This window comes from Otolemur garnettii, unplaced genomic scaffold (assembly GCF_000181295.1).
Source record: "Otolemur garnettii isolate 467f Iridium unplaced genomic scaffold, OtoGar3 scaffold00062, whole genome shotgun sequence".
In the NCBI taxonomy this organism is placed as follows: domain Eukaryota; kingdom Metazoa; phylum Chordata; class Mammalia; order Primates; family Galagidae; genus Otolemur; species Otolemur garnettii.
The window spans coordinates 5964460-5982708 of record NW_003852457.1 but is presented as its reverse complement, the minus strand read 5'-3'; the positions used below and the strand labels follow the sequence as shown (position 1 = coordinate 5982708).

The window sequence follows — 18249 nt, the reverse complement described above, 5'->3', positions numbered from 1 at the left end:
TGTATCAAGAGCTGCAAGAGACAGCCTCTCCCTCTGCCGCCACCACCCATGTGCTGACGCACCTACATGAGAGCTCCGTGAGAGACACGGCTCTGGGCAAACAAACCTTACCCCCAGTGAGTCGGTGCTGGGTAAGAAACCCCAAGGCCAGGCAAGGGGTAGTGGTGTTCAGCTCGATGCCCCACATGCCATGCAGAGCAGGGGCTCCAAATGTACGGAACTGATGGTGAGCACCCATCAGTGGACGGGAAACCCTCAGCACCATGTCATAAAGTTCTCTGTGTCTCCCAGATACAAGGTGGGGAGGGCAATGCCACTTCTCAGCAGGCAGCAAATCCAGTGCTTGGTGCAATGAAAGGAAGGTGAGGTCATTACCTTCAAAAAGTTCCCAAAGCAAACCCAAGTGCTTTAGTGGGGAAAAGCATCATGGTCTACTTTTAAGGGCCCAGGTCTGGGTGGGGTAGTTCTGGGCGGGCCCCAAGTGCAAGGTTACCATGTGGGAAGGGGAAAGGTAAGCCATCCACCTCAGAAAGGAACCCAAGTACTTGGGCAGGAAATGCTTTTATTCTACCCACTTGTCCCCTTAGAATGGGAGGTGACAAGTGAAAAGTGCATTTTTCTTAAGAGCAAAAATAATTCCATGACAGCAAAATGAAGCCCTGTGACAGGGGGAAGAGTCATAGTGACCTTCCCTGATCCCGGGTGCTTTATAGATAAAACCAGGACACCTCTGCTCCCCCTACTCCCCGCAGCCCCCAACAGTAAGGTCACTTTCTAAGTGATGGCTGTCTCTTCTCATCAGACCGCACAGCGGTCCCAGATGGAGATTCAGCACCTGGGAGGCTGGGGTGACTTGGGAAGATGCTGTGGTCACTGGGAGTCTCAGGGGAAACAGTGTAGGGCAAGTGTGGGACGCTGGTGTAGAAGTCCTTCTGGAAGCAGACGGCACAGGCTGGGAGCGTGTCTCTGTACCAGGGACAGGGTGCTGCTGGTGAGGCCGACTGCCCCGCCTACCCAAAGTAGGGTGAGGAGGGTCCCATTGGGCTGCCAGACAAGGAAGGAGAAGAGAGTGCCATTCTATGGGCTAGGAGGGCTGGGTGGCTCCCGTCCTGGGTGCTGCAGAGGCCGGCAGCCATGTGCGGTGACCCTCTGGCAATGCATGTCCTCTAGAGCTCCGGGGCCGGCTGCTCCACTGCCTGCTCCTCCACAGGTGGCACAGCCTCCTGTACGTACACGATAAACTCTGAGGCCTCCCCTCCCTGCGTGTACACAGTCACTGTCTCGATGCCCTCCACGTCGTCAGAGGACACCACGAGGTGATGCTGCTCGGCCAGCTCCACGGAGGCTTGCTGGAGGGTCTCCTGGATCATGACCGTGTGGTTAGAGCTGGGCTCCTCCTCAGTGACCTGTGGGAGGGCCAGAAAGATGTCACAAGGGGCTTACTTCCCGGTCTAGCGTAATAATGGGTGACCACAGCTTCTGAAGCACCCAGCATGCTCCTGGGCTTGTCCACACTGTGCACAGATCTCTCAACGGTGCTTGGTGCTTGCTCTCAGGCCCATTTTACAGATGAACAGAGCAAGGCTCAGAGCAACCTGATCAAGTTCCCCAGTGGCAAATAGGGGAACCTAAGTTCAGATGCAGAGTCCATGGTCATTTGCTAACATAGGCTACCACCCAGGGCTTTAGGAGGTGTAGAGGTTACCTAAAGATTGAGGGTTGAAGGCACCAGGGGGGTTATTTACTACAACAGCATTGAAGTGGGGTGTGGGGGCTCCCAGAAAGACACAGCCAGTCCATCTGGTAGTGACAACAGGACTAGGAAATCCTGGGCCCTCTGGCTCTCCATGCACCCTGGGAGCTCAGCTTAGTGGGAAGGATTGTATCTCACTAGGAGGGGACACAGGCTCTCAGGCCTTGCTTCCCCAGGAACACCCTGTCTACTAACAGCAAGCCCTTCTCTCCTGGAGGGGGGCTGCTAGTGGGCACTCACTGCCCCAGGGCTGGGAAGGAGAGTTCTCAGAGCACCAGCAGTGGACAGGACCTGATGGCTTCAATGGCCAGGCCTTTCACCATAGCTCCAAGCTGGCAGATTCCAGACAAGACCAAATTATAGCTGGTGTTAATGCCCCACAGCTCGGGGCTGTCTTTCCGAACAACTGTCTCCGATCTTGAGAAATAAAAGACATGAGAAGACTGAGTAAGAATTGAGACCTCAGAGATAGAAAAATGAGTTGAGGGTTAGAAACAAATCTTAGGGGAAAGCAAAGGGCCTGGAACTGCTCGGCTGGAGGGTGAGCGTCCTCAGATCTGCTGAGGGATACCAGAGACCCGCTCGCCTCCCTCCAGGTGTGTCCCGATGGCAAGGCAGAAAGGGCATAGGCTTAACCTGCCCTACCCTGCCCCTGACACCAGCTCCACCAGTTAGCAGCTATGAGGCCTGGCCAGACACTTTTCACCATAACCCTTGGTTTTGTCATCTGTTAGTCAGAAACTAAAACATCTACTCCGGAGGATGACGGGTAGAATGAAGGGGATTCCAGGTGCAGACGGTGCTTGACAGCTCACTGCCCTTTCCACCCCTTCATTCGTTCACTTACCAACACTTTCCTCCACACCTGCCCCCTGGACGGTACCGTGGGCTGGCAGTTATTCATCTGCCCAACAGAACTGCCATTTTATCAGCTACCACAGGACTGCAAGCTCCATTAGGGCAGGGACTGTGTCTGTCTTGTCACAGCTGTTTTCCCGGGGCCAAGCTTACTGCCTGGCACACAGTAAGCACTCAATATCTGTTCACTGACTAACAATCCACTGAGTGACAGATGCTCTGTCAGGCACTAAGGTAGTGGCATGGTAGGAACCACAGTCCCCCCAGGAGCTCAGTCTTGTGGGCAGGCATAGAACTCCAAGGGTCCAGCAGAGGAGGCCAGTGCAAGGCAGGGGGGAGCCAGGCTTGTTGGGACTCAGGAGGTAACATGGGGAAGGGGTTCTGGGCAGACAGGGGCAGGAGTGCTGACTCCTGGGAGATGGGGAGAGTGGCAGGTACACGCAGGCAGCCTCCATGAAGCCTAGTGCCCCACACTTGTGACTCTTCTCCCTGCCTGCATCTAGCATTGCGTGGCTTTCTACCCCCCGCCCCACATATCTATGACACGCCGTGAGGCCACTCTCTCTGTGAGACGGTCTCATTCTGACCCTGTGATTATTCCTGCTGCTGTGAGCAGGAAGGCCTGTGCCGACAGCTGGGTCACGTTTAATTGAGAGAGAAAAGTGGAAAGGGTCCCTCCAGGGCGGGCGTGGAGGTCCCCATGTTATGGAGTGGAAGGAACTTTTAACTTGGCCTGGGAGAATTCACCAGGAGCTGGAGTGTGGTTCCAAGTGGAAACTATCAATGTTTTGCCTGGTTTGTTTTTTAGAGTGAACTGAAACTTTTTCCTCTTTTCACTGTTTGTTTCAATTTAATTTAACTGGGAAAATGTACCATGAACCAGGACGTTAAAAGTAAATATTGATTTATTTCCCTTCCAAAGAGAGCCCCTGACAGAGGTGGGGGAAGATGGGGGTGATGAAACAAATCTTTTCTCCTCTTGACTGTCAGTAACTTCTGCACAAAGGGAAGGGTGAGGGGACGGGAATAATCTGAGCCCAGGTCCGCAGGGCCTCATGTGTGCTGCCAAGCCCGCTGCACTCCAGGTAAGCCCATGATGTGATCAATACCGTGAGTCCCACTGATACAGGAGCTGTGAGACATACTCTTGGATGTGACGCCATTGCTTGTACAAAGTCAGTAACTGTCATCAAAGCTGAAGAGGCGGCATTCATTGACAGAAACATCCAATGGCTAAAACTCCCTCCTTCTAACAACTAACACACCATGCTGAGTAACAACAGGGGTGGAGATTACTGACAAAGAGGAGGGCCGTGCCCTGGCCTGGCCCTTGAGGGGCAGAGGCTGCAGCCTGTCCTACGGCAGCACTGTGGGCACACATGACATTCTCAGGGCCAGAGCCAGGAGGAGTTGGTCCCTAGATGACAAGGACACAGCCACTGCCCACAAATGTGGTGAAAACCAGAGAAGCCTGACAGGCCTGACCTGCAGGTAAATGACAGGCTAGATAACTCTGCAGCATGGGGCCTGACGGCCACTGCACAGAAGGTCTGTGGTGGGAGAAGGCATCCCAGGCAGAGGGAAGACACTGAGCAGAGAGGAGGCGTGTCCCTGCAGCCTGCCGAGGCTGCCCACCACCTTCCAGTCACCTGACCCCCGGGGCTGAGTTCTGTTTCCACCTTTCCAGAACATTCCACCATCCCCACTGTGACTGCGACTCAGTTTTGTTCCTGAGATGCCCTCTTGGCTGTTTTCCAGCCCCTCCTGGGCTCTGTTCTAAGCCCTCTCTCAGATTCCAGAGTCACTCACTGCTCTTCTCCTTCAGCCCACCCCAAAGCCTGGTGGACTCCTAGGTCTCTGTTCTGGGGTTCCTCTCCAGGCCCCCTGGGGCACTTCCAATCCTGGCTAAGCCAAAGGCTCTTGTCTCTGCTCCAGACCACACATCCCTCTGCACTTAGGAGGGGTATCTGTGAAACACCCACCAACAGGGTGTGCCCTAAGTCACGGAGGGTGGGAGAGTGGGGCAGAGGCAGCAGGTGAAGCCTGCAGTGAAGTCTTCAGTCGGATCCTGAAGAGTCTGATCATCAGCGGGGAGACGGAGCTTTCACTTTACAAAGGAAGCCTCTGCAGGTTTCCAAAGCAGAGCCCCACGCATCCCACCTGCAGCAGTTTGTGGATCAAAACTTGCCCAGCACGAGAAGACTTGCTGTGGCTGTGCTGCTGTCACACCTCTCTCGCGTCTCTCTGCCCACATCACCGTTCCTAAGTGTTTAGTCTACTGAAGGGTAACCCTTTCTCCATTTATTTTGTTTTGTTTTGTTTAATTTTTAGCCTCCAGGATTTGTCCAACAGAATCACCACTAAATTCATCCTGCAAATTATCAGAGTGCAGTAAAGTTTCCAAACATGATCCTCTGGGCTGAATCCACCCGAGGAAGTGATGGAGGCAGTGGGCAATGCATGGTTCTCACAAGCCCTCCAGGTGGTTAGGGTCAGGGTCCCCTGAGTGAGCCCAGGTGTAGGGCTGCTGCTCAGTCACCTTACTGAGTGTGGGAACTGGACCTGACCACCTCCCCAGGTCCTGACACTCGCCTGCTGCGGGCCTCAGTCACACGCTCCCCGTTCACACCCACAGACATGCTCCACTTTACATACGGATCCTACACAGAAGGCATGGATGGGAGTGAGTGAGTGACTTCATGCGGGGACTCATGGGGTGCTCTTCAAAGAGGGTACCCCCTCTGTGCATGTCAACAGTCATGTGATCGCACTGTCTCCCCTGCTCCCAGGGAACCCCATGTCCACCCAGCTCTTTGCAGTTTATTGAACATTCTCCTGTGCCAATTATTTATTTACACACAACACTGTGGTTTGGGCATTTCTGTTCCCATTTTATAAATGGGGAGACTCAAGCTTCTAATACTCTAGTGACTCATATAAGATCAAACAATTGAAAAGTAGCAAAGGTGGAGTGCAGCTCAGGTGACCCCGAGTATAAAGCCCTTCCTCAGCTGGTGTAGCGTGGCAATGATTAAAGGCATTCCTTGTCCCGGATTGAGAGGATTAAATTACTGCTCTTCACCTGTCCCAATCAGTCTGAGGCTGGCTATATAATTCTCAACCACTCTCTTTGTTCAAAATGATCACTCTAGTAGCTTAATCTATTAGCACAGGCTTAAAATTGTTCTCTGCAGTAGAAATAATATGGCTTTCACAGTGTCATTATCCCCTGAGATGGGTATTCCATTTTTCCCCAATGCTGTATCTAACACATCTTTTAGCTAAATTATTAGCAGCACAGATAGCTTAATAGAAAATCTTAACTCATGGGACTCTACAAATTATTCACTAAATCAGGCACTGAGTTCTGTAGTTTTGCTCAAGTGTTCTTGGGAATGTAGACTAGCTCCCCGTCAGGCCCCGGCACCGTGCGGGGTCCCACTCTGGAGCAGCTGCCTCCCCCAACCCTGTCTGCTCTCCTGGCTTTAACCCTTCCCCATCCACGGACACTGCTGTGTGCCCCGCAGCCAGCTGTGCCTCTGCCTCACCGTCTTGATTCTTTCCCTGCTTCCTCTCCTGCCCAGAGTGCTCTTACCCTCCAGCTCCCCTCTCCATTTTCTCTGCAAAAACTATCCCCAGGTGGTTAAGCTTTCTCCTTCCCAGCATTCAAGAAAACCCTAGAACAGCAGTTCTCAGCCTGTGGGTTGTGACCCCTTTGGGGGTCAAACGACCCTTTCAAAGGGGTCACCTAAATACATCCCGCATATCAGATATTTACATTATGATTCACAACAGTAGCAAAATTACAGTCATGAAGTAGCAATGAGAATAATTTTATGGTTGGGAGTCACAACATGAGGAAACGTATTAAAGTGTTGCGGCATTAGGAAGGTTGAGAACCACTGCCCTAGAGATAACCCTAGCTCAGGAAACACTCCTGAAGGGGGGTCCTTCAGGGCCCCAGGTGCCCTGTGGACCTGTTCTACAATCCCTGTCTGCCCAGAGCTCCCTGAGACACGGACAGCCTGTCTCCCCATGCCTGGCCCAGTGCCACACTCCTGGCAGGTCCGTGGTAGGTATCAGCAACATTTCTGACCTGCCCACAGGTAGAACCTGGAAATGATGCTAACAAGAACCATCTGGAGCTGCCACACTGCAGGTCCAGCTGCCCCCTGCCTTTCTTTCAAACTCTGCTTAACAAAAGAGTACACCCAGAGGATGTGATCGTGGGGAGACCGCATGCTGTCCAGGGAGGAGCCCCTTTTGGCTCCAAAAGTCCCAAAGGTCCAATCCCTTTATTTCATGGAAGAGGGGCCCAGACTCTGAGGAAATAAATGGCCCAGGGCCTCCCTGCAGGAAGATTTTCTGGCTTTGGGCCTGCAGAACTCTCCACCCCACACAGGGGACTTCATACCAAGACACAAAGCAATCTGGTTACTGGGAGAACAAAGGAGAGCACTGCCAGAGAGTCCAGCGTGGTGACCAGCCCAGCACGGGTGAGCGCTAAGTGGGTTTTCCCTGGATTACTGAATGAATAAAAAAGTAGTCAGCATACCAGGATGACAAAGACTCGTCAGGAACAGTTCTAACAATATAAAATAACAATAACAACAAACTGTCTGCTGTGTGTTGGATGCCGTGGTAAGCAGTCTATGTTAAGTGTGTTAATGGTACTTAGTCTTCACAACACCCTAAGAGGTCTTAGTGTCCCAGCTTTAGAGGACAGTGGAGTTCAGGGGAGGATGGAAAGCTGCTCTGGGGAAATGTGCCTACCTGGCAGGCCCTGGGGAGTTCAGTGTGGGCTGTGCCACCTCTGATAAACCCAGCAACCCAGGACACTGTCTACAGCACAGGGCTCAGTTAAGCAGAAGGCTGCAGTGTTGGGGGCCACTCACCCCTTGATTCTCCAGCCAATCTCCTGCCTTTGACCCTGCACAAGCTTTTTTCATACTTCTCTTTCCTCTTTAAAAAAGCATGCCTCTTCTCCCAGAGGCTGACTGAGACAGGGAGGACAATCCCGCCTCCAAAAGCACAGCCACTCGACTGTGGTGAGCTGACAATCATCCTCAAGAACCCCGGACAGCCGGAGGGGGTGTCTTGTCAAACAGGAAGCCCGCGTGGAAAGTGGGGCCCATGGAGACCGCAAGTGACCTTTAGCGCACAGCCAGCTCTGCACCCCTGAATCCCATCCTACAACACAGGTCCTTCTGTTTCAGAGACTGCACTGATGACAACCCCTTCCTGGGACACTAAACAGCCCTGGGACACATTCAAGGACATCCAAACATGACAAAGACTAATTAAGAGAAGAAAGAGTGAATCTGGCAGCTGAATCCCACAGAGGCAGCAGTGAGAAATGGGCAAATGTTTGTACTAGTTGGGCATTTAAAGCAACACTTTGAAAACTGCTGGTGAAATATAATAAATAATACACAGTTGCACTGCAGCTTTCAAACATCATGCAGAGACCTTTCTGCTGCCCGGGCCCCCAATGTGCCTGTGCTGGAGATGTTCGGGCCCTGCTGTTTGTGAGCTCAGTCCTGGCCGGGACATTGGAATTTCCAGGCTTTGGTCAGGCCAAGTCAGATCTAGCAAATTATTTGAACTTGGCTTTCAGCACATGAATAAACAACAAATAAAGGAATAAAAATCAAATGTTTATTAGTCCTAAAATAAAAAAAAACAGGAATGATACATAGTTGGATAGCATTGGCTTATAATTGTATACTGTGTATTTGGTTTATGACCCTTTGGGATGAAGCTGCCACCAAGGTGCCCATCAGGGGCTGTCTGCACTCCTGGGCCCTCCTGCAAGCCTGTGACCCTTGCCAGGCACTGGGAAGATGAGAACTCTGGGAATTCTAATTGGAGGGTCTCTTTAGACAGGGACCACCCTTTGATTTTTTGGGGAAAGAAACTTTACTGTCACGCCCCTACACCACCATCACCACCACCAATAGGAGGTCGTTTTGCTTCAAGCACCCCTCACATTTCAAATTCATTTTTAAACAAATTGGACCAGGTTCCTATTCATCAAGCCACGTCTCAGGGAACAGTCCTCGGTCTCAGATATCATTCCTGTACTTAAAAGGGAAGGCGACTGGTGCTGTGGCCCAGAAAAGGAACAGAGAAGCTGCTTTTTATTCTTACCCTCCTGTAGGCACTTCAACCATTCCCAGGATTTGTTCTCAGGCCCTGCTGAGCATCAGCCCTGCACCCAGCCTTCTCTGCTGTAGGGGAAGTGGACAGATCTCAGAAGGCCACTAGCAGAACACAGGCCTGGTCAATTATCATCAACACAGAACGTAATGAGCACCCATGATGAGCAGGATATAATGAGACCAGGCCTGGGGGACATAAAAAATCTACGATAAGAGTCCGACTTTCACCAGGAGGTAGGCTAGATGTAGGCAGCAAACGTATGCACATGAGGACATATGGGTGGTGCAGGCGCAGACGTTCAGCGTGTGGGCATATGTGTGTCCAAGTTCATATGTCCATGTGCACCTGTATGGGCATAGGCAAGTATATGTGCAGCTACACGGGCTCGCATGTGTGCATGGGTCTGTGTATGTATATATGTGCACATGCACACATATGGGCTTGTGAATCCATCCACACACATCTATCAGTGTGCACATACATGGATGTGTGCCCATGTGTGTATGCATACATATATGCATGTTTAAGAATGCATATGTCCACATACAGGTATACGGGTATACAAGAGTGTGTATGTATGTCCACCTTTGTATATGTACACATGCATGTACATGGGTAAGTATGTGTGCAGGTATGTGGGCACGCATGTGTCCACATGTATATATGTACACATGCATGTACATAGGTATGTGTGCAGGTATGTGGGCACACACGTGTCCATGTGTATATATGTACACATGCATGTACATGGGTGGGTATGTGTGCAGGTATGTGGGCACGCATGTGTCCATGTGTGTATATTTACACATGCATGTACAGGGGTATGTGTGCAGGTATGTGGGCACACACGTGTCCATGTGTATATATGTACATGTACACCTATATAGGCACATGTGTATGTGCATGTCTGTGTATATGTGGACATGCTATACAAGTATGCATAATTATATATTCAGGTATGTGGGCATGTGTACCCATGTGTGCGTGCATGGAGGGGCATATGTAAGTGCGGGTTGTATGTGTGTCCGTGTACTCTGTGTGCATGTGTGCATTTGCATGTGTATGCACATGTACCTGGCTATGGCTTTGAGTCTGTCTCTGCATGTGTGGCTGTACTATCTCCATCTCTGATCTCAACCGCGCCTGCAGTAGGAGAGACCTCTCCGCGCTCACTTGCCCCTGTTGCCTGTCTGCTGGTATCGTGTGGCACTGCTGCTCCCTGTACTGCAGTTGCTTCTCAGTGCCCTTGAAAGCAGGACCTGGATGGTGTGTACAGTGCTTGTGGATCCCTCGTTCACTGAGCCTCACGCAGCGCGGAAAGGCTGATGAGGACGCGGTGAAGGGATTCCCACCACATCTCCCTCAGAAGGGGTGGCTCACAGAGTTTACAAGGTCCTCAGCTAGAAACAGGTGACTCTGAAATTTGAAGCCAAGTGAAAGGACTGCAAGGCTCACACTCCTCCCAACTCATTCACTTTAATTCATTACTTCCTGTGCCCTCAGGAGGGAGCCAGGTGGATGGACAGCAAGGCCTTCCCTGCCTGCCCCTCCCTGCACACTCAAACTTAGCTCATGAGCACGCGTGCTCTCTTTCGCTCCCATGAACTTCTAGTCTTTCTGCTCCACCTGCCTGAAGGCCCCACCCCACCCCTTTTCCAAAGATCCCTCCTGCCCTTAAGACCTCAGATTGGTGCCTTCTCCTCCAGGGAAGACCCCCCACCAGCTCCCTGAGCCAGTGCTCCCACAGCCCCAGGCTGCCTTCCATCTGACAATAGTCCCACTGGGCCCCAAGCACCACGTGACACACCGTTTCACTGAGCTGGTGCCTCTGTGCCTTGCTTGCCGCTGCCTTCCTGCCCATGCCTGGCAACTAGAAAACACTCACTCCCTGCTTCTCAAATGAGTCACTGGAGTCAAGGACATGGAGTGGAAATATCCTAAGAAATGTGCTAAACAGCCACCAAGTGGGGCCCAGCAGCTGGGAGAGGAGGGAGAGGGCCAAGCAGGAACAGAAGGAAGTCACAGGGGAGGGGTGGACACTGTAGACCCCAGGGCAGAGAGCAGCTCAGTCACCAACTCCAGATGCACCTCTGCGGACCAGGGAGGTCTGATTCCAGAGGCCCTCCCAGCAGGAAACATGGGTGCTGGGTCCAACCTCAAGAGGCTGGCAGACGGGGCAGGATGCTAAAAGTTGGCCAGGGACAAGAGTGACTGAGAAACCAGAAGATGGACAGAACCAAGCCTTAAGACTGGGAACGGGTCTGACGGCCAGCGCCTGTTTTGGGCTACTACATGGGGCAGCTGTCACTCCCTCAGGCAGGGTGAGGGACAGGCATTTAGTTACGCAACATGAGCAGCTCTTTGCTAGACAAACAGAAAGCGGCCTCTGTCTGGGCACTTCCAAATGGTGAGCCACTTAGTACTGCCTAAGCCATCTCGGACAAGCTGCCCATTCTCTGCTGTGGAATATCACATCTCGCTCATGGAAACTCCCACACAGGCTGCAGATGACTTCTGGGCTCTCCTGTTCCACTGAAGATCTGGCATGTTAGATGCGCTGGTGGAGTCAGGAACAGAGCTGTGAGCCCAGACAGGGCCCCCGCCCTCAGCAGGTGTGCAGTCTGTAGGAGGAAACGAACAGGGTCTCACCCTGAGTTGCTGGGATAGGCTGGGGTACACTTGGTAGGTGATGGTGTCCCTTCACACCACAGGATTTGTAAGAGTCAGAAGAATGGGAAGAGGCACAAAGAGACAGGGAAGTGAACGGGCAGAGGGAACGGCCCAGCTCAGGCTGGCAGTGGCATCTGGCCTTCCCGGGCTCCCTGCCCTTGGTAGCCACATTCTCGCTTGCCGCCACTGCTCAGCTCTCTCCCCAATGTCTTCTATGCCCCTAGTTGTTCACTGACCATCTCTGCCACGACCTCCTCCTCTCCTAGAACACTGGCCCCAGTGTGCGGACCCAGAGCCTCCTCTATTGATGTCCTCGCCCTCCACGACCTCAGCCAGTCTCATGACTTCAAATATCACCTCAGGCTGACAACTCTGAAAATGATGGCTAGCCCAGATCTCTCGCCTGACATTCAAACATGCCATCACATTCTCTACTAGGCATATCCACTTGGGTACCAAATAGTCATCTCCATGTTCAGGGCCACCCAACCTGCTCCCCATCCCCCTGCCTTCTCAGTGAAGAGTATGGCTCAAAGGCAGAGGCCTCATCTAATTCTTCTTACACTCCATGTCCAAAGCTTTGCAGGACCAGTGGACTCCAACATGAGATGCCTCCAGAGTTCCCCAGCACCTGCAGGCCCACCAATGCCACTCTGCATCTGACCACGGACTTCTTAGGCAACTTCCTACATGGGTCTGCATGAAAGTCTGTACCTGGCCCATCACCTGGCACCACAAACACAAAATGGGAGATGCCGGGTCTGAGAGCAGCGTGCATAGAGCTGCTGAGACCCATGTGAGCAAATGGTGAACTTGACCACTGGGAGAGTTAGCTCAGATTTGGTTAAAGGAGGGATGAGGCCCCATCTCTGTCTTTCCTCAAGTGCCCCCTTGGCTCCAGGCCTCCCCTGGAGTTCGTGCCTGAGTCTAGCCTTGAGGGAGACTAAAGGCTCCTCAGATGGCATTCTAAGAAGGCTGACTGCTTTTAGAGAAAATGGTCAGGTATGAGAATACCTGGTCTAGAGCAGAGAAGATGCAGGCCAAAGTGGTGCCTGTATCTTCACATGCACAATGGGTTGTCCCACAAGGGGGCAATGAGAGGTTCTGCTGTTTCTGGAGGGCCTGCACTGAAAGACAGGGTCACAGAGCACAGCAGGCTACTATACAGACTGAAAGACCCTAAGCTCCCACCCCGAGCTGCTCAAATGGCTGCCCAGAGAGCATGGCGTAAGAGTCCTGCACAGGGGCAGCTGGGTCATGACATCCTCTAACAGAGGGTCCATGGTTTACCCCTCCCTGCATTCCTACGTCCATAATGCAGGAGTTTCTATCTTCTGGGAAGTGTGTGAAGGCAGCTCCTGCCTGCTTTCCCACTGACCACTGCAGGCTGCCCTGACTGGGGTCTGGAGAAGAACCCTGCCCTCCCCCCTCCTGACACCCTCCCTGTCCAGAGCACTGCCCTTCTGCAGAAGCCTGCACCCCTGCAGCGATGTTTTGGGAAGTTGGAGGGATGGGTGACAATGTACAGCAAAGTCCACAAAACCACTAATTGTTCCGTCTCATACAACTTCCAAATTTCCCACTAGTCTAGTCATGAGGATTAAAAATCAACAACCACTGTATTTATGAAGATCTGAGCCCAGAACCTAACTCTGTTTTACATATAAACAACCAAATACTCTGAGGGGAGACTCCTTTATCTGGTTCAGGAAAGCCCTCCAGCATCAGCAATGCTGCTCCAAGTCACCTACGTCACAGCCTTCTCAGCCTGCGCTCGTAGCTGCTGTGCCCACAGTGGATTCCATCCTCAGGACACATGTGTGACTGCATCACCAAGTGTGTGTTTGATTTTACTATTGCTACTATAATAAATTAAGACAAACCCAGCAGCTTACGGCAACACAAATTTATCATCTTTCAGTTCTGGAGTTCAGAAGTCTGAAACGGGTCTCACTGAGCTAAAATCAACATGCCAGCAGGGCTGCATACTGATGCATTTCCTCAGCATTCCAGGGTCCAGAGGCCACCTGTGCCCTCAACTGTGGCCTCTTCCATCTTCAGAACCAGCAACGGCTAGCAGAGTCTTTCTCATAACTTCAGCTCTCTGGTTCCGAGACTAGGACACTTGTGATGACACTGGGCCCACCTGTGGAATCCAAGATCCCCTCCCTACCTCTTATTCGGCTGATTAGCAAGCTTTCTGCTCCTTGCCATGCAAAACCTAACATATGTGCATATTTGCAGGTCTGAGATGAGGGCGTAGACACCTTGGGAGGCGATCATTCTCCCTACTACTGAACCCTCGTGCAGTTATGGCTGAGTACTAACAGAACCCGATTCTTATTATTTTATCACAAATAATTTTCCATTTACTTCTTATTTCAATTAATAACTAGAGTGATTTTTTTCTAAGCATCTATGAATTTCATTTCAGGATAGTAAAAGTCATGCTATAAAAACTTGGTATTCAACAGGAGTGCCAGGTCTGTAGGGCTGAGACCCCATGAGCAGCCATGTCCTACGATCATCCAGCTCGCCTGTGACTAGATGGCTAAGCTGGCCGCCAGTTGCTCTCCACCTCCTGCTACCCCGCTACTCCCATTGTGTCTGGTTTACTCATGCCTTTATTTCTCAGCTGTGTCCAAACCTGAGATCAAAGAGAGGGATGCAATTCATGACTCTCTCCCAAGTGGCCGGTAACTTCTAAGGCCTCTTCCACTCAGACATTCTCAGATTCCGTGCTATGGTAAGAATTAGAGGGCTGCAGTCAAAAGTCCAAATACAACCCAACAACAAGAATGAAAACAGAATTATAAGAGGGTCTTTATCTACCAAATGCAATCAATGTAACTTGGTTCTTTGTACCCTCAATGAATTCCCAACAACAAAAAAAAGGAAAAACAACACCATAGCTGATTCCGTTAGGTGAAATATTCCCCTGTGTACAGTTAAGTGCTGGGGACGGGGATTTCGCTCACTGTGTAGCCAGGGGAGGGTGGGGAGGGCTTCCTTTAGGGCTTTCACAGGGAGATGAAAGTGAGCTTAGTGCACGAGCACATCTGCTTTCCCAACCCCAGGCTAAGAGTGTCGTTTATATAAGCCAGAAACAAAAGGAAATGGTGAATGCAGTCCTGAATTTATAGAGGAAAGAAAAGATATAAATGCATGTGGTTTGTATAGAAACATCTACAAAGGACAAAAAAGGGTTTTTTTTTTTTTTATTATTTGTTTTAGACAGAGTCTCACTATGTTGCCCTCGGTAGAGTGCCATGGCATCACAGCTTACAGCAACCTCAAACTCTTGGGCTTAAGAGCTTCTCTTGCCTCAGTCTCCAAGTAGCTGGGACTAGAGGCACCCCCCACAATGCCCAACCATTTTTCGGTTGCAGTTGTCATTGTTGTTAGGCCTGGGCCAGGCTTGAACCCGCCAGCTACTGTGTATGTGGCCGGCACCCTACTCACTGAGCTATAGGTGCCGAGCCAAAAAGGGGGTTATGTCTGACAAGATGTTTGCAGAAATATCAAAAGATATTCACAGGCAGGAAGACACCATTCCATGTGTCAGTGTAGATTCAAAGCCTTGGAAGAAGGAAGGCATCTACAGGGAGGGAGAGGCTGAGACCCGTCCCAGCAGTGGGCAAGACATCTTCTACAGAGGAAGAGAGCACCATGCCTTCCCCACCCTGTTTTCCTCTTGGTAGTAATTAGAGAGCAGATACTTTTTCTTTTCTGAGCACACAGATCACATCACCATACACAGTTGTCTGTGGTAGCACAGGGACACTCTGCTGCACAGAGCAGCGCCACCTGCAACCTGGATTGTCCACCAGGCCCTTGGCCTAAAGGGGAGAGGAAGGGCTAGCTTGCTTTGCTGTGAGAGAAGGGCCATGAAACAGGAAGAGGGAAGTAACAGGGGCCTCCTCCTGGCTTCCCCCATGGGAAGGGGACATGGTTTCCATATGGGGCAAACCAAAGTGATGACCCTCATGTCTAGAGCACCCTGTATTTCTAGTACATCTCAGGAGCTGAAGCAGCTTAGTTTAATCTAATAGTAATCTAATTAGAACAAATAACCCTTCTCTACAAACTGACAGAGAGCGAGTGGGAAGGGAGAGAGATGCGGGGGCAGGGCGTTGTAGAAGGCAGTGCTCATGACTGCTGCTGGGTGCCAAAGCTCCCCCAAAGCAGACGTCCACCATCCTGTCCCCTCTCCTGAGGGGGCCAGCCTCCCATGCCCAAGGGCCTAGAGCCTTCCTCCCTCATGGGCTTAGCACACCCACACCATGTCTACATGCTACCTGGCTTATAAGTAGAAGCTTGATAAATACAGAATCAAATTATCCTAATGTGGACCCTAGGAGATATTTTGAAACTGCTGAAACTGGTCAGAGGATGGTTATTGCTCAAGGCAAGGCGCTGGCAGCAGCTTCTCACCACCTGTGGTACCTTTTGATATTTAGACAAGTTCACTGCACATTAGCACTTTACCCTGTTAACCTTTAAGCACATGTACAGGAATTTCTACTTTATTTTATGGCAGGTCACACATGGGTGCCTTGTGTCACTGTCAGGTGTCTCACACAGGGAATAGCCTCTTCCTCAACAGACATCATCCCAGGGACAGGCAACCTCAGGGTCCCGCAAGCCTCCTACCCTCACCAAAATCCTCTGAGCTGCACCCCAGGAGAAAAGCCCTCCTCCTCTCCATTTCACAAAATCACCCAAGTGACCACCCTCAGGGGCCTGGCCTTTCTCCTTGGTCAACCTGACAGGTACTCGGCAGAGCTTCAGGAGAGGGACCGGTCCCTGCCTTTCCTCTGCACCTGAGGACCCCCTCCCTGTGCCCAAGGAGGCAGTGTCTGGCCTCTTTCCTCAGCTAACACACTCTTATCTCCTTAACTCAACAATCCAGTCTTCTGGCAGTTCTTCTCCTCATCCTTTGAGATGAATAGCCATAAGTTTCCAGAAAACCTGAGGAGTTACTTATTGATAAGCAGAAAGGCAAAAATGGAGCTGGCTGGAGCCACCTGGATCCCTCCCTGGACAGCCACAGAACCACAGCCCTCACTCAAGGCAGAAAAGCCAAACTCCCAGGTATAGAATGTTTATATAATATTTTTTGTTTAAATCACAACAAACCATTTCAATCACTCATTAAGCTTACTGAGGAAGGTTCATTAGCAAGCAGAACTGAAAACAGAAAAAGAAACCTGCGACCCATCTTCTGATTCTGAGCACTGAGGAAGCTTTGACACTCGCCCTGCTGGGGTTGACCTCAATGATTGATCTAGAGCCAGTGTTGAAACCCCAGGGCAACACAGCCTCCCATTGGGCAAATCCACAGGTCCCCATCTCTCTGCTATCTGGGCTTCTCCCTCAGGCAGGAAGGTCTGCTTAACTCTTTGTCCTGACCTTAAACCTGTGTGTCCTTCTCACTCAGAACCACTCCCGCAAACTTCTCTCACTTCAGGCAATGTCCCTCAGCATCAGGGACTCCAAAGCAGCCTCTGTCTCAGCTTGGGCTATATCACGAAGTACCATGGACTGGGTGGTTTATAAACAACAGAAATTTCTATTGCAGTCCTGGAGGGTGAAGTCTGAGGTCAGGGTGCCAGCACGGTTGGGTTCTGGAGTCCTCTTTCACATGGCAGACTGCTGAGAGAAAGCTATGGAGCCCTCTGGCTTCTTACAAGGGATTCTGCAACATGAACTAATTACCTCCCAAAGAGTTCAGCCCCGGGGTCAGATTTCAACAGATAAATTGGGGGGCCATAGTCCATAACGGCTCCCCAGGGCCTTCTCTAAGGGAACTACTCAGGTGATTCAAGACTACAGGTAGTAAGGGGTCAAAAGCTGAGCATAATGTAAGGCTAGCCTGCATAATGTAACAGTGTCTTCACCTCCCTGGACCAAGCCACAGGCTCTGCTATGAAAGAAATGGTGTCTCCTCCACCCCAAGGCTCCTCAGGCCAGGCCCAGAGCCTAGGTGACCACATAAGAACCTGCTTGCTAAAGGGAAATAAAGAGAATTGGAAACAGCTGTGGCTGAATTCTACATGCACAGTGGAGGGCAGGGGGGCGGTTAGGAGCTACGCTGTTTCTATAATCACGGGAGCTAAGATTTATTGAAGACTCAGCCACATGCCAGGCACAGAGACAGCTGCTTCATCTGCATAATCAAGTATAATCCACACAATAGCCTCCTGAGAAAGGTTCTGTGGTCCTCCCATTTTACAGGTAGGGAAACAAAAGTTTAAAGAGAAGCTAGTCACTATTAAGTGACATATCCAGGGGTCCAGCCCAGGCAGTCTGGTGCCCTTGACACACTGGCTACACAACCAGCTGTGCCCATGTCTCCTGCTCCATTGGCTACAATATGAGCTGAGGTGGTGCCCATGAAATGGGCTTCTCTGGAGACAAGCTTTTGTGCCGTCCCTCCAGTACAGGGTCTCTGCCTCAGAGACCTGTGGTTCTCCTGCAGTGAACCTGCAGCCAGCCTGGAGGTCACAAGGCTGCCCAGCATAAGTCACACTGAAGGCACCAGCCCCACCAGCTCAGCCTCCTGACATCTGACCTTGCATTCATGTTCTGAATACTTACAAAGCCTTTAAAATGAGCCAAGCCTCAAGCCAAGTGCTAGAGATCTAGATAGATGAGACCAAACTGTCATCCACTCTCAAGGACCGTCCACTTTATGGGAGAAAAGCCACATATGCAAACAAGTGCACTATGATACTGTTTGTGATCCACGTATGCAGACAAGCACACTACGGTACAGTTTGTGATCCACGTATGCAGACAAGCAC

General features: G+C 51.1%; 1 protein-coding gene across 6 annotated transcripts in view; it reads right to left on the bottom strand.

Annotated features, from left to right (window-relative positions):
- Positions 1 to 545: 545 nt before the first annotated feature.
- The window catches only part of ZFAT (zinc finger and AT-hook domain containing), a 195925-nt gene continuing 178221 nt past the window's right edge, over positions 546 to 18249 (bottom strand). For 3 of the 6 annotated variants that reach the window (XM_012807040.2, XM_023514941.1, XM_023514942.1), the window contains one exon: positions 546 to 1406. In XM_012807040.2, the coding sequence (XP_012662494.1) occupies positions 1167 to 1406 (240 nt within the window). In that variant the 3' untranslated portion in view covers positions 546 to 1166. The remainder of the gene's footprint in view (positions 1407 to 18249) is intronic. The other 3 variants (XM_023514939.1, XM_023514938.1, XM_023514940.1) reach the window with 2 other exon arrangements.